Below are 15,738 nucleotides of genomic sequence, written 5' to 3'. Positions count from 1 at the left end.
CTGGGATTCAAACGCAGGTCTTCTGCAAGAACAACCAGAGCTCTTAAGGGCTGAGCCATCTCTCCAGCCCCAATAAAAGCAATCTTTAACGGTGCTCCATAAATTGTTAAAATTTGCAACTGCATTACATGGGCAGGATTTATTAATATTTATACATTAAAATATTTGTGGTTAATTCAACGTTGAGAGTTAACAGACTTAAACCAAGCAGGAGTTGAGCGGCACACTCCCATAATCACATCACTTCAGAAATAGAGGCAGAAAAATCCCAAATTTGTGGTCAGCCTGGGCTACACAGCAAACCTTTGCTTAAAAAAATAACTAGGCAGTGAGTGGGGGCATATGCCTTTAATTTCAGCTACTCTGAAAATATGCCTGAACCTGGAAAAACATTCTGGTCTGAGGCACAGCACCAGCTAAGCACAGACGGACTGCAAAATGCCAATTACTCTTGTCTACTTAAACTGGCCAGGGGCATGGCGGTGTGTGTGGGGGGTCAAGGGCATGGCGGGGTGCGTGCGTGCGTGTGTGTGGCGGAAGAGTGCAGCGGGGAGCCTGGTTTCGGGGCAGTAGGGAAAGGGAGAGGGATCCTTGCAGGAGCACTGTGGGCGTCGGAGCGCCCGCAACTGTCTGGAGGTGGGGGCTGGCGGTACCCGAGGTTCTCGTGGTTGCCCCGGCGACCGCGTCAGGGAAACGCAGGGCCTGAAGACGTAGCCTCGATCCTCGCCCCTTCCCCTACACACATCTCTAATGCCCCGCCCCCTCACAGTCCCGCCCCACATAACGCCCCGCCCCTCTCCGTGGCCCCGCCCCTTCACCATGCCCCGCCCATCCCTCCTACTCTGTGGCCAACTGTTGCCCCGGGAGGCTAGTGTGCTGTGGGTGGTGGCGGGAGCGATCTGGGCCAGGCCGCGTGGTGAGCGCGGGGTAGTGTTGGGCGCCGCCACAGGGAGCCGCAGTGCTGGCCCGGGCATCGGGGCGCAGTGGGGAGCCGGTGCGTCCCCGGGTCGCACAGGTGCGGCCGCCGCCCCTGTGGTCATGAGGCCAGTCTCCTAGGACGCGGTGTTGGTAGCAGGTACGAGGACGCCGTGCGGCCATGGGGGACAGGGGCTCGGTGCTGCTCTGGAGACCCCAGAGCGACTTGGGTCACTTCTGGAACCCTCCATGGCCTTGTGTTCGGACATGTACCCGCCCAGTTACTTGTGCGGATGAACAGCCGCTGTTTTCGGAGAGTTCGAGATCTCCAGAGACAATGGTGGGAAGATTGGGTCTTGGAGGCCACAGGGGCCCGAGACCGTGAGACCTGTGGCTCGGTGCCCAGTTCCTTGATTTGAGAGGACTCATTCAGGGGAGTGGAGCCCGTCACCAGTCTCATCCCGAGTTAAACCCTGTTGACTGGAACCCTGGGTAATCCACCTTAGATCTCAGCATTCCCTGTTACCAGCATCAGTCTCCATCCTTTCCCACTGCACGGTCCAAGTCCCCACTCTCTGTCCCAGGTGGTGGTCCTTTGTCATGTCATGCTGGCTTTAAGAGCCAAGGAATGTAGAAGGCAAGTGACGTGGGCTATTAGGGTATTTTGACTGGTGACTATTTCAACTCAGCAGCAAGTTTATGAAAAATTAAAGAGGTCCATTGTGGACATAGGCTAGCTAGGCAGGACTGTTTATGACTACTGCATACAGCTTGTGGGAATGGAGAAGTTGTGGGAGAACTCTGAAACCTCCACTATTTTATGTGTATGAGTGTTTTTGCCTGCATGCATGTGTCTGCACCATGTGCTTGCTTAGTGGCTGCTGATGCCTGAAGAGGGCTTCAGATCCCCTGGAACTGCATTTACAGAAGGTTTTGAGTCATGTGGATGCTAGGAACCAAATCCTCTCTTCTGTAAGAGCTGCAAGTGCTTGGCCCTGAATCAAGGCCGACAGTTTGCTATTGGTTTCAAGCAGGTGCCTAAAGAAATGGCTTTCTGTGACCTGTTGGCCATTTCAGAAATTTGGAAATGTAATGGTCAATTCATTAGCTGAAAGAAAAAGCAGCTATTTAAATAGATATTGGGAGGGAGATGTGATGGTGGGGGATATTGGGGAGTGTTATAGCAGGGAGTAGGGGATTGGATGTGATCAAGATACATTGTATACATACACGAAAATTTCAAAGAATGAATAAAAATTATTTTTAAAAAGAAAGCTGCAAGTGCTCCTTAACTTCTGAGCCTTCTCTCCAGCTCCATACTTTTAATAGTTACCTATTTATTTTTTTGTGGGTAAAATACTGTCAGTGTCTGGTGATATGATCATACCCCATAAATAAGAATAAGAATTGAACATTTGATATGTTATACAAGGTCTTTGCTTCCTGTTGTGGTTTTTCAGGGAGGACTCTGTGTTTTCCTGTGTTCAGGTAATCTACTTTAAAACTCCAGCATCTAAAGCCCCAGCATGGTGGTACATACCTTTGATCCAAGCACTTGGGAGGCACAGGCTGGCAGATCTTTGTGAGATAGGGTCCAGTCTGGTCTACATAGTGAGTGCTATATAACTACAGGAAGATCCTGTCTTTAAAAACAACAACAACAACAACAACAACAAAAATCCATTTATTAAAAGGGACTTTTTCTGAACCAAAGTGTATGCTGTCAAATTACCTGGCATAATGGGCTGAATAATGGTCACTTAAAAATATTAGGTCCTAGTCCCTGAAACTTGTAAATGTTATGAGAGAAAAGGTCTTTTTTAATGTGACTTAAGTCACAGATCTTGAAATGGAGAGATTATCATGTATTATCTGTCTACCCTAAATGTAAACTCAACGGTGATAAAAGAGGCAAAAGGAGCTTTGATAGAAGGGTCAGGAAGGCAGTATGTCCATGAAGACAGAGACTGGACTGAGTGCCCATAAGCCAAAGAGTGGTGGAGGTCAGCATAGAAAAGGAGTGGATTCTAGAGCCGCTGGGGGCAATGGGGCCTGCACATATCTTGATTTCAAGTCCTTTGAGACTCATACTGAGCTATGGCCTCCAGAAATGTGAAAGAAGAGATGAGTGTTGTTTTAAGCCACTCTGTGTGTTACTTTGTCATGGCAACTATGGAAAACTAATACAGCAGTGCTAAAACACACAGAATCCTGAATGGATGTGTATTTTAAAACTGCAACTGAGGGGGCTGGAGAGATGGCTCAGCACTTAAGAACACTGGTTGTTCTTGCAGAAGAATCCCAGCACCCACATGGCAGCTAACAACTGTCTGTAACTCCAGTCCCAGGGGATCCGACAGCCTCCTTTGACCTCCAACAGGCATTGCACAACACGGATGCACTTACCTACATGCAGGCAATACACGCATACACATAAAATAAAAGTAATAAATAAAAGTTAAAAAAAATGCAACTGAGGCACTAGTGGGTATACCCATGGAGGTCACTGTGTATTTTCTTGAATTCTGTGACTCCTAGGGAAGGAATTCAATGGGGAGTTTACACGGAAGAGAGAAGTGCAGTAAGGATGAGGAGGTCTGCCATTTAAGCCGTTTTTAAAAATGTTTTATTTATTTTTATTTATTTGGGGGGGGTCTTTTTTGAGACAGGGTCTCCCTGTAGCCCCAGCTGGCCTGGAATTCACTATGTAGATTAGGCTGGCCTTAAATTCACAGAGGTCTTCCTGCCTCTGCCTTCTGAGTGCTGGGATTAAAAGCATGCGCCACCACACCCGGCTTTATTGTTTTTATTTTATGTGTGAGTGTATTGCCTGCATGGATATAAGTGCATTCATGTCATGAAATGCCTGAGGAGGTCAGAAGGGGGTGTTGGATCCCTGGAAACTGGAGTTATGGATGGGTGTTAGCTGCTATGTGGGTGCTAGGATTTGAACCTGGGTCCTCTGCAAGAGCAGTCAATGCTCTTAACCACTGAGCCATCTCTCCAGCCCTTAATCTTCTTTAGCCAAGTCATTATTGGATTTCTATCAGGTGTATATCAAAGAAGAATTGAAGGCAGCTAGATATGGAAGTCCAAAACAAGGGAAAGAGGGAACAGTGAAGTGCTTATGTGAGAAATAGGGAAAACTGGCTAAAAGCAACCTCTCTTAAGTCGACTAAGATTTTGGACTAATGTTTTGGAATTCTTTGAGTATGGGAAAAAGAAGTGTTCAAGTTTAACCAATTCACTTCTGAAACTCAGGTGACAAATTTACTCTTCCTCAGTCATCTTTAACTGTTTTTTGAGACATAATTTACATACCATATATGCTACCTGTTTTAGTAAAGTGTACAATCTAGGGGACTGGAGAGATGGCTCAGCGGTTAAGAGCATTGGCTGCTCTTGCTTCCATTCCCAGCACCCATATGGTGGGTAACAAGTCTCTAACTCCAGTTCCAGGGGATCTGATGCCCTCTTCTGTCTTCCTCGTGCATTACATGACACGGGTACACCTACCTACATGCTGGTAATACACTCATACACATAAAATGAAAATAATAAAATAGGGGCTGGAGAGATGGCTCAGCAGTTAAGAACACTGGTTGTTCTTGCAGAAGACCCGGGTTAGAATCCCAGTGCCCACATGGCAGCTAACAACTGTCCATAACTCCAGTCCCAGGGGATCTGACAGCCTCTTCTGACCTCCATGGGCATTGCACAATATGACACGGTGCTCTTACCTACATGCAGACAATACACGCATACACATAAAATAAAAATAATAAAAAATTTTAAGGTTTTTTTAAAAAAGTTAAAAAAAGTGTACAAACCAGTAATTTTAAATAAATTACAGGGTTGTGTAATCAGCCACATAATTCGGTTTTAGAACATTTTCATCACTCAAGAAAGAGTCCTCATCCCCATATGCAGCTGCTTCCTTGTCCTGTCCTGGCACCTTTTAATTTTTGGATTCCTGCACTGGACTATTCCAATTGCCTTATTACTGACCTTACCTTCCACTCCAAATATTCTCTACATAGCTGCTGAAGGATTCTCTGCCCCTGATTAAAATCTTCTAGTAACTGCCATTAGAGCAAGTCCCAAAGGTCTTTGAAAGATTCCATCAACTCTACCCTTGCCATCCTCACCAATATCTTAGGATAATTCAGAGAAGGACCTGATGAACCACATTCCTTTGGATCTGTATGCACTTGGCATCCACAGGCCTCTCCTCCCATGCTACCCTAGGCCTCACTAACCTTTTTCTTCCTCTGTCAGTGAATGCAGAGCTCCCCTCAACTGTTGTATATTACCATATGTCCTTCAAAGAAACATTGAATTCAAATATCATTTCAGAAAGGCCTTCTCTGACCTAACTAGAATAGCCTCAGTGATAAGCCTCTCATGATCTCTTCTCATGATAAACCACTGTTCTGTGTTGTTTTCTTCAGGGTACCAGACCAATCTCCAAAATCATATTTTTAAAAAAAGTTTTAATAACTACATGATTGAGATTTTAATGGTAATGTTTTTCACATCTACTAATTATTTTTTTTAATCATTTTTTTTCATTTTTAATAACTACATGATTAGAGGAAACATTTCACTATAGGTTTAACATATTCAGTAGCACACTCCAGAGCAAGAGTACATCTCTTTCACACGTGGGTGCAAGTTTCTAGGTTCACAGTTGAGTTAATACAGTTACACAATATTGAATTCAGTATAAGCCCTGTAAGGCATAAAATTGAATGAGTTTTTTAACCTTTAAAAAAAATCTTCATTTCATTTTAGAATATATTGTTCCTTGCAGAAAGACTCATTGCCAAGTTTTTTAAAAATATGATTTTTTTAAAAACCTGGCAACAAAAAAATATTTTTATTTTTTCCTTTTGTGTCTCTCTTTCCCCATTAAAATATAAGTTCACAAGGTAGAAACTTGATTGGTCTTGATTTTAGATCTACCCCTGGAATTAATAGAAACCCTGTTCATGTAAACTATACAGATTTCTGCCACAATAATTATTAAATGCTTGCTCTGTGCAGAATATTTTATGTCCATGAATTGTTTAATTGACGTTTACTACTTTGGGTATAGGAAGAGAAGGTGAGTGTGTCTTCCAAATATAGTTGTTCACATTAAATTAATTTTTTTTCCATCAGCATTGGGCCATTTTCTTATTAGTAATTGGTTTTCAAGATGGGATCAGTGTACACTGACCCAGAATGAGATATTGAACCTCTTTCCCCACATCTTTATAAACTGAAGTGGAAAGCTTTTGCTAAGAGAGAAAGGAAGAATGAAAAGAATATAAATAAAAACAGACCTTAAAAAGCATAGCAAGTGAGACTTATATTAGAGCACAGTGTCTGTTAGGAGGGGCAGAAGTGAAGCCGGAAGGCTGGTTAGGCCAGGTGGTAAAGAGTTTTGAGTGCCAGTCTTGATTCCAACCCTAGTCTTTGGAAAAATTTGGCAAAATGGATATGCTTTTAAAGGAAACTATTAAGAAACTGAAGCAAGAAATATAAAGTATTTTATAGTACATCTGGCAAGAGTTGAAGAAAACATGGAAAAAAAAAATCATTAGGTACTAAAGTTAAATTGCACGTTCAAGGAGTCCTGCTTCCTGCCTTACCACACCTGGCATGTCTTTACTCAGTTATGCTGTGTTACAGAGGTAGACTCAACAGAGTACAGTGAACAATTGGATGTAGAGATTTAGATACCTAAAGATACATGTCTAAACTGTGACATTTACAGCATCATTATCTGAGAACACACCCAAAAGCAGGTTTGATGGACAGATAAGAGCAGATTTAGGATAAGATGAATTTACTACAACTGCAAACACATATGTAGAGATAAGCACAAATTCATTAAAATTTATCTAGAAACAAAAGGGTTTTTTAAAGATGTATTTTTGTTTGTTTGTTTTTGTCTTTTTGAAGCAGGGTTGCCCTGTAGCCCCAGCTGTCCTGGAACTCACTATGTAGACCAGGCTGGCCTTGAACTCACAGAGATCCACCTGCCTCTGTCTCCCAAGTGCTGGGACTACAGGTGTGCACCATGATGCCTGGCTTTAAAGATGTATTTTTATTTTATGTATTGAGTGTTTTGCCTGTATATGTGTAAGTGCATCCATCATGCAATGCCTGCAGAGTCCAGAAGAGGCCATCAGATCCCCTACAATTAGTGTTACAGACAGTTATTAGTCCCCATGTGGGTGCTGGGAAGCAAACCCAGGTTCTCTGCAAGTACAGCCAGTGCTTTTAACCCCTGAGCCATCTCTCCAACCCTAGAAACAAAAGTTTTAATACCTTGAAACTTGCTGGAAGCAGTAGAATTATCCTCTTTTGGCTTTGCTGTTGACTGAAAGCCATGAGAAGTTTTCTTTTTGCTGAGTGCTTTCTTTGGAAATCATAGATATCAAAGCTGCAGATTTCCAAGATGTACTAGTCTAACACTTTGCCCAAGAGAGGGCATCCTTGGACCATTGCTGTCTCAACAAGTGTCTCAACAAGCTCATTCTCAACTTGAACACTTCACACTGAAGTCCACCACATGTATATTCAGGACTCTTGTTGTCAGAAAGTCCACCCCTACCTTGACCTAGAATATGCCTTTCTTCAGTTGTATTAAAACAGCCCCAATTCTGCACATAGAAGATACTCATTTTAAAAAAATGTGGGCTAGGCGTGGTGGTGTATTCCTTTAATCCCAGCACTCAGGAGGCTGAGGCAGGCAGATCTCTGTGAATTTGAGGCCAGCCTGGTCTACATAGTGAGTTCCAGGCTAGCTGGGGCTACAAGAGACCCTGTCTCAAAAAAAACCAAAAAAAAAAAAAAAAAAAAAAAGTGACTACTCCTTTCCTTACATTTCACTGAAATGTCTTAAAAATCCTGCTTGCTTATCACCATAGTATACCTGCTTAAAATTGACAGACATGAATTGAGCGAGGTGGAGCACACCTTTGATCCCCACACTCCTGGAGGCAGAGGCAGGCGGATCTCTTTGAGTTCAAGGCCAGCCTGGTCTACAAAGCGAGTTTCAGGCCAGCTGGGGCTACAAGGAGACCCTATCTCAAAACAAAACAAAACAAAACAAAACAAAACAAAACAAAATAAATAAAGAGATGATAAACACAAATTCATTAAAATTTATCTAGAAACAAAAGGGTTTTTAAAAGCCAGACCTATTCCTGACTAGCAAGACAAGGTTCTTTACACCATGATTTTTCTAACCAAGCAGAAAATCTATTGCGTGATCAAAGACAATCAGTTTGAGTTATCTTGAGGTATCCAGCTGGTCTGCTTGAGTCAGTTTGGATTGTATCTGGCAGAAGAGCAGATCTTGGAATTTAGATACAGGGATTTATATGCACCCATGGGTTTATTTGCTATCTTGTCTTGATAATGCTAATAAGATATGTGCCAACAAAATTAGCATTGGACTCACAGGGAGTATATAACTAAACATGGTTATAATATATAAACAGAGCCTAGATAAATGTAGGCTATAAATGAAAATTGTTTTCATGTAAAATGAAAAATAACAGTTTAGGGCTGATAAGATGACTTACAGGGTAAAGGCACTTCATTTGCCCTGAAGCCTGTTGGCCTGAGCCTGATCCCTGGAATTCATGTAAATGTGGAAGGAGAGAACTGACTCCACAAAGTCGTCCTCTGACCTCTACACACATGCTATGTCATTTGTATGCCCCCACACAATAACAATAATAATGATAATAATAAAACAACAAATAATTAAAAAGTAAAGAAAAAATAAACTTTTCTTGCTATATACAAATATTTCAAAAGTTTAAATGATTAAAAAAATTTAAATGATAAAAATGAACTTATAAGTTGAACTTTTTGGAAACAAATTTTTGTTAATGAAATATATGTATTAGTAAGCAAATTTCAAATTTTCAGGTGTTAATAGAATAATTGAAAATAAGAATATCCAGAAATTAATGAATAAAATATCCAGAATATCCAGAATTTATTTTACTTCCAGTTATATTTAACAATTATGGGCATACACAATTGATATATTAGTCTATTGTGTCTATATCTAATTTATTTTAGAAAATAGGAAGTCCTGAACCTGAATAGCTAACATGGACTACATAAAATACAAAAGCAACAAGAGCTTTATATCTATGGTTTTAGACCATGTCCAGTGGAGCTTTCTGTATTCTATAGAAGTGTCTCGGACAGCGTAAAGAGTGTATACCTAGGATTCGCAATAGTTCTAGACTTCTGCTGGTTAGAAAAGGTTTGAAAAAGCATGAAGATAATCTCATAATGTATAGCTAGAAATTGAGGTTGGGGCTGGAGGTATGGCTCAGCGGTTAAGAGCACTGACTGCTCTTGCAGAGGACTCGGGTTCCATTTCCAGCATCCACATAGTGAACCGTCCTTAACTCCAGTTCCAGGGGAATCCAAAGCCCTCTTCTGATCTCCGTGGCATTGCATGACACAGGTGCACTCACATACATGCAGGCAATACACTCATACACATAAAATAAAAATAATAAAATATTTTTTAAAAAAGAAATTGAGGCTCAAATACAGTAGAAGTTTTACCTTTTTCTAACAGTTATGACAGGATGAAGTTTCCTCATTCTGTTATGTACCTCTTCAATATTACCTCTCTACTGTGTGGTATTGTATACTGATGAAGTATGAGCTTAAACAACTGAATTCTATATCACATTATGTCAGTCCCTGTGTTTTATGTTTAGCTAAATCAAGTAAAATTTTTCTTTTGTGTTCATGGGCCTATAGAGAGCTTTATTTTCTTTTTGGATAAATAGAATGATTTTTTACTGGAAAGTAAGTTGCTATATGCTGCTTAAATTATAAAGATACATTGTAATTCATGTGATTATTATCATATTTGGTAGTATACATAAATATAGGGGGCAGGTTCTGTATAGGAGGGTTTGTACATGAGTTCTTTCAGTTCACCCTTGCTCTTAAGAAGTAGTCACTCTAGCTAAGCGAGGTGGCACACTCCTTCAATCCCAGTACCTGGAAGGCAGAGGCAGGCAGATCTCTGTGAGATCCAGGTCAACCTGATCTACATAGTGAGTTCTAGGCCAGCTGGGGCTACAAAAAGACCGAAAAAAAAAAAGTTTGCTTTTTTTTTAAATCTCCATATTATAATCTTTTTAAAAGTTTTTAATTATTTTTATTTTATTTGTAGGAGTGTATTGCCTGCATGTAGGTAAGTGCACCTGGCACTCATCATGCAATGCCTGCAGAGGTTGGAACAGGGCATTGGATCCCCTGGAACTGGAGTTACAGATGGTTTTGTTAGCCATGTGGGTGCTGGGTGCTCTGCAAGAGCAGCCAGTGCTCTTAGCCACTGAGCCATCTCTCCAGCCCTAATCTCCAAATTATTTATAGATAACATTTCACAGGTCTAGGATTTGAATCTGGATGACGATATCCATAGAATGTGATTGAGAAAGCAAATACAGGCCAATATGTATGAATTGATTTTTAAAAATTAATTAATTAATTAATTAATTAATTTTTTTTTGGTCTTTTGAGACAGCCCCAGCTGGTCTGGAACTGGCTATTTAGACCAGGCTGGCCTGGATCTCAAAAGAGATCTGCCTGCCTCTGCCTCCCAAGTGCTGGAATTAAAGGTATATGCCACCATACCCAGCACAGTAAGCAATTCTTAGTTAAGAACAGTAACTCAATAGTAAGTGCTGTTTAGGATTGCTCTCATATGTTCAGTCTGGTTTTAGAGGAGTATACACCAACCCTGTGAAATCAGTCTTAGGTTTCTATGGACGGTAGTATGGCCATCGATCATCCTAAGGGCTTGAGTCATTCATTACTTGATGAATCTGGGACTCTCAATAGACCATACATTTAAGTGACATACCCAGTCAAAATAGGACATAAACTGAAAATCACCTTGCTGTGGAGACAGTTACTCTATCATAGTCCAAGAGAGGTCCACCTTAACTAGTAGCCATAAAGAAAGAAGTCAAAATGAGGACTTCATACTAGGAAAGTAGTTACACATCCTTCATCGCCTTTCAGAATCCAAGAAGGAAGGATAAGAACCAAGAGATGCTTTAAGCACTTTTGCTCAGCTATATGGTAAAACAATAATAAGTAAAAAAGTCTACAAACTGTTTTCCTTCAAAAATCCTTTGTATGTGATATGTTTCCATGGCTTTTTCTGAAACATTCCAATCAAATGTTTACATAGATTTATCACAAGTTTAAGGCTCCTTTCAATGTGAACATGCTCTTACTTTTAAATGAGGCAGAGTTATTAATAAGAGACCTTGGATATAGAAGAACAAATCTAAGATCTCACTTCTGTATTTTGCTCAGAGATTTAAAACAAATACTTGTGGGACTGGATATATAGCTCAAGTACAGAGACCTTGTACCACACCCTGGGTTTGATCCCCAATGCTACCAAACAAGTATAAAGGGACTCATACTGTAGACGTCTAAAAAATAGACTTGTAAGTTCATGTTATCATCCCCGAATCAGCAAGTGCAGAGTATGACAATTTTATAATTTTCTGAGACAAAATCCTTCAATTCCAAAAATCCTTACTAAGCTTATAAACTTTGTGACTGAAAATAGGAATAATATTTCAATTCTTATATAGGTGTTTAAAAAAGTGTAGGAGTACTGAATAACTTGGCCAAACTGAGGATATGGTCATTCTAAAATTGTGCAAACTGAATTGCTGTTCTATTTTTTTAATGTAGACTTCATTATTCTAAGGTTTGTAAAATAACTGGCAACATTGGCAAATAGAGGTACTGAACATCTTTACAAATAAAGGCTGCTTTGCTGGGCTTGGTGGTGCATGCCTTTAGTCCCAGCACTCTTGGGGCAGAGGCAGGTAGATCTCTGAGTTCAAGGCCAGCCTGGTCACATAGCGAATTGCAGGCCTGCTGGGGCTACAGGGAGACCCTATTTCAAAAATACAAAACAAAAACAAAACCAAAACTGAACAAAAAACAAAGTCTGCTTTAAACTCATTTAATTAAGAAAAAATTAAACCTATGTTTTTGTCTTTACATTGTGTGTGTGGGGGTGGGGTGGGGGGAGGTTTATGGAGGGATGTAGTACTGGGGATTAACCCAGGGCCTTATGCTTGCCAGTCAAGCACTCTACCAACTGAGCTACATTCCTAGCCCTTGTTTTCTATGGAACAAAAATGTTCTGTGAAGTACTTGTCTTTTACTATTGCTCATAGATTGTGATGCATAGTGTTTTTACTACCATTATTTTTCAGAAATTCTTTAATTTCTGTTTACCTTATCACACAAGACTTGTTCAGTAGAAGGCATATGGTTTGTCCCATACTGCCTCCATTCCCACTGCAGTGCTGGGGGTTCCCAAGCCCTCATGCATGCTATGCTAGCACACCACCACTGACTATACTGTTAGTCCTCATAGAATTGTTTTATATGAACTAATTTAAAAATCCCGTTGGTGAACAGTTGAGTCTCTTTAATTCAGTTACACGACTATTCTGTCTGGTCTAAATTCTATTGTATTGTGTTCACATGACTTTGTTGTCTGTGATATTAGCTCTCTTATATCTGCTGTGGGTGTTCTGTCTTTACTTTCTAAAATTCTTTTGTCATTTGAGAAGGTATGTGTGCTGGATAGCTTTAGTTGTCAGCTTGACACACCCTAGTAGAGGAAGCCTCAATTGGGGAACTGCTTCCATTGGACTAGCCTGTGGCCATGTCTGTGGGATATTTTCATGATTGGTGAGTGATATGGGAGGGCCCAGTCCTCTGTGGGTGGTGCCACCCCTGGGCAGGTTGTTGTGTATTGTATCGGAAAGCAGGCTGAGCATGGTCCAAGGGAGCAAGTCAGGAAGCAGCATTCATTCATGGCCTGTGCTTCAGCTCCTGCCTCCAGGTTCCTGCCCTGAGTTCCTACCTTGTGCTCCCTCAGTGATGAACTGCCACCCAGGAGATATAAGATAAAATAAACCCTTTCCTCCCCAAGTTGGTATTGGTCAGAGTGTTTTGTGATAGCAACTGAAGGCGAACTAGAACAGTATGTATACTTGTGTGAGAATGTTTACTTTGGAGTATCTAGGATAGTTTTCTTTGGCTTCATTTGTTTGGTGGAGAGATTGTTCACCACTAGAAAAGATTGTATGCACATTCTCTCACATTTTGCATGCATTTTCTTTTTTTTTAAACTTGTGAAGCTATTCCTAAATCTTTGATTCCCCTTTAAAAAATATTTTTATTGATTTGAGAATTTCATTCAGTGTTCTTTGATCACATTCAGATGTGTCCTCCCCCATCTCCACTCCCACTTTGCTCCCCACCGACTTCATGCCCTCTATTATTGTCTTTTTTTTTTTTTTTTTTTTTAAGACCTATCAAGTCTAAGCTATGTTCTCCAAATGCTCTTGGATGTGGGGTCTGTCCTTGAGTTGATCAACCTACCAGGCATCACACTGGAAAGAAAACTGACTGTCACTCTCCCAGCAGCCATCAGTTGCCAGTAGATCCTCAGCTAAGGCTGGGGCTAGCCCACCTCTGCCATCTATGCGGGGTTTTTATCTGGCCCGGGCTTCCACAGGTTTTGTGCATTGGCATGTTTTCTTATGAAGATGGTCTGCTCTAGTTTATTCTGTTCATTTCAGAGCAGGGTTCCTGGGTTGTATATGCCTTCTTTCCATGAAGTTTCTGTTATGAGTGGTAGGGATGGAAGGTGTGGGGGAAGGTTGAATGTCTTGCTTCTGCTTTGTTCCTGCTAGGTCTTTAATTTGCCCTCTCACTTTTCTTCCCTTTAGCACAGTGTCTCCAGGGGAATCACCTCTTTTCTCAGTATAATTTTGCAAAACACTGCTTCTCTGGGGTTACTAACCCATACTCAGGGCAGTGGACTATGAAGTTCCAACCTGGGATTAATATTGTGGTGTCTCTTGTCTCACTCTGGAGGAGTGAATTTGTCCACTCCCTTTTATTCCTTGGTTCACCTCTGTTCTTTTTGAGACTTTTCTGCTTCTCTCCCATTTCTCCATCATAATGGTTGTACTGCTTGAGGAGCTGGGATTCCTCTATTTCTAGATAAGTGAAGGTTGTGGTATTCTGCTTTTAGAATGGTGAAGAAGTGGAATATATATGGTCTGCTCTGTTTTTTATGCTTATTGAATGAAAATAAGAAGAGATTGAAATCAGGTCACCATCATTAGTTTTTAAACTTAGAAGTCCCCTCTTGACTAAGTATAAAATTGTAAACATTTACAGAGAAGTTTTTCAACTTTTATTAATGACTTCTAATTTGCTGATTTGTGATCTTTGTTAAAGCGATATTTTCTTTCATTATTTATTAACATAATTTTATGAGAGTTAAGAGAATTACTATACCCCAAATCAAAGCACCAATTGCCATAATAAAGTATTTGTATTTAATTTACAAGTTATCTTTTAAGAACCCCCTTAGCTTTTAAAGTAAACAATTTGTACAATAGATTTGACTTGTATATTAGTTTACATAGTAATAAAATATTTCTGTATGTATAACTTTTTCTGGAGGAAAAATTTACAAAAGTATTAACAAAGTTAGTTCCTATTCTTTATGAACTTCTTTTACATGGTGCCTTATTAATAAAGATTGAATCTTTGCTCTTTTAGAGACAAGAACTAAACAGTCCAAACAGGGAAGCACTCATATTTCAAAGTTTCTAAGAAGAGGTAGAAAATAGTTAATATGGAATCAAAAGCTTGTGAATCAAATAGTGAAGATCTTTTATCAAGTGGCATCACAGCCAATGGAGGTATGTACCTTTTATAAAACACAAAATGGGGGAATTTAAAATTAAGCAGTCTTCATAATAATCATCCCAGCTCCTAGTTTCAAATGTGGATTTTTTGTTTGTTTGTTTTTCTTTTTGTTGTTGTTGTTGTGGGTTGTTTTGAGACACAGTCTCCCTGTAGTCCCAGCTGGCCTGGAACTTGGTATGTAGACCACGCTGACCTAGACCTCAGAGCTCTGCCTGCCTCTGCTTCCTGAGTGCTGGGATTAAAGGCATGTGCCATGCCCAGTTGTGTATTTTGTTTTTAAATGCAAACACAGAACATAGTTGTGAATGTCTGCTATACTGATTCTATTTCTATTTTTTAAATTTATTTTTTTATGCATATGAGTGCACTGTAAGTACACCCGTGTCATGCAGTGCCCGAGAAGGACAGAAGAGGCTGTTGGATCCCCTGGAACTAGAGTTACAGACAGTTATTAGCTGCAGTGTGGGTGCTGGGATTTGAACCTGGGTCTTCTGTAAGAACAGCCAGTGATTGATCTTAACTGCTGAGCCATCTCTCCAGCCCCCTATAATTCTATTTTTGAGGAAAAAACTTCCTAGTTTTTTAAATGAGCATGTTTGGTTTTTCAGCATATATTTACATTTCTCTGACAAAAATCTTCCAGCAGCCCAGCACAAAAATAGAGATATCAGGGCCTGGAGAGTTGGCTCAGTGGTTAAGAGCACTGGCTGCTCTTGCAAAGGACCCACATGGAGGCTGACAACTGTCCTTAACTCCAGTTCCAGGGGATCCAGCACTCTCTTCTGGCCTACTTAGGGATTGTACAAAACAGATACATTTACATACATGTAGGCAAAACACTCATACACATTAAAATAAAATATAAATGTGGATTTCCTACCAATATGCTGCTTCATAATCAAAATATCCTATCTCAATAGGGTTCTGATGCCACCAAGAAATATTTCTCATGATCTTAGCCAGCTCTCTTTCCAATTTCCAAATTACAGCACACCAGATGAAATCCAAATT

General features: G+C 40.4%; 1 protein-coding gene and 1 non-coding gene across 2 annotated transcripts in view; both read left to right on the top strand.

The window, feature by feature from the left end:
* The first annotated feature begins 866 nt into the window (after positions 1 to 866).
* The window catches only part of Ccdc158 (coiled-coil domain containing 158), a 100,559-nt gene continuing 85,687 nt past the window's right edge, over positions 867 to 15,738 (top strand). Inside the window, exons 1-2 of the mRNA XM_029568533.1 lie at positions 867 to 1,075; positions 14,578 to 14,720. Of these exons, the coding sequence (XP_029424393.1) occupies positions 14,654 to 14,720 (67 nt within the window). The 5' untranslated portion in view covers positions 867 to 1,075; positions 14,578 to 14,653. The remainder of the gene's footprint in view (positions 1,076 to 14,577; positions 14,721 to 15,738) is intronic.
* Positions 1,905 to 2,038, top strand: LOC115072124. Its single transcript, XR_003851191.1, has one exon. It is a non-coding gene; the product is annotated as a small nucleolar RNA SNORA2/SNORA34 family (small nucleolar RNA).

This window comes from Nannospalax galili, unplaced genomic scaffold, assembly GCF_000622305.1.
Source record: "Nannospalax galili isolate Female #2095 unplaced genomic scaffold, S.galili_v1.0 scaffold800, whole genome shotgun sequence".
In the NCBI taxonomy this organism is placed as follows: domain Eukaryota; kingdom Metazoa; phylum Chordata; class Mammalia; order Rodentia; family Spalacidae; genus Nannospalax; species Nannospalax galili.
This window is presented reverse-complemented; position numbering and strand designations above follow the sequence as displayed.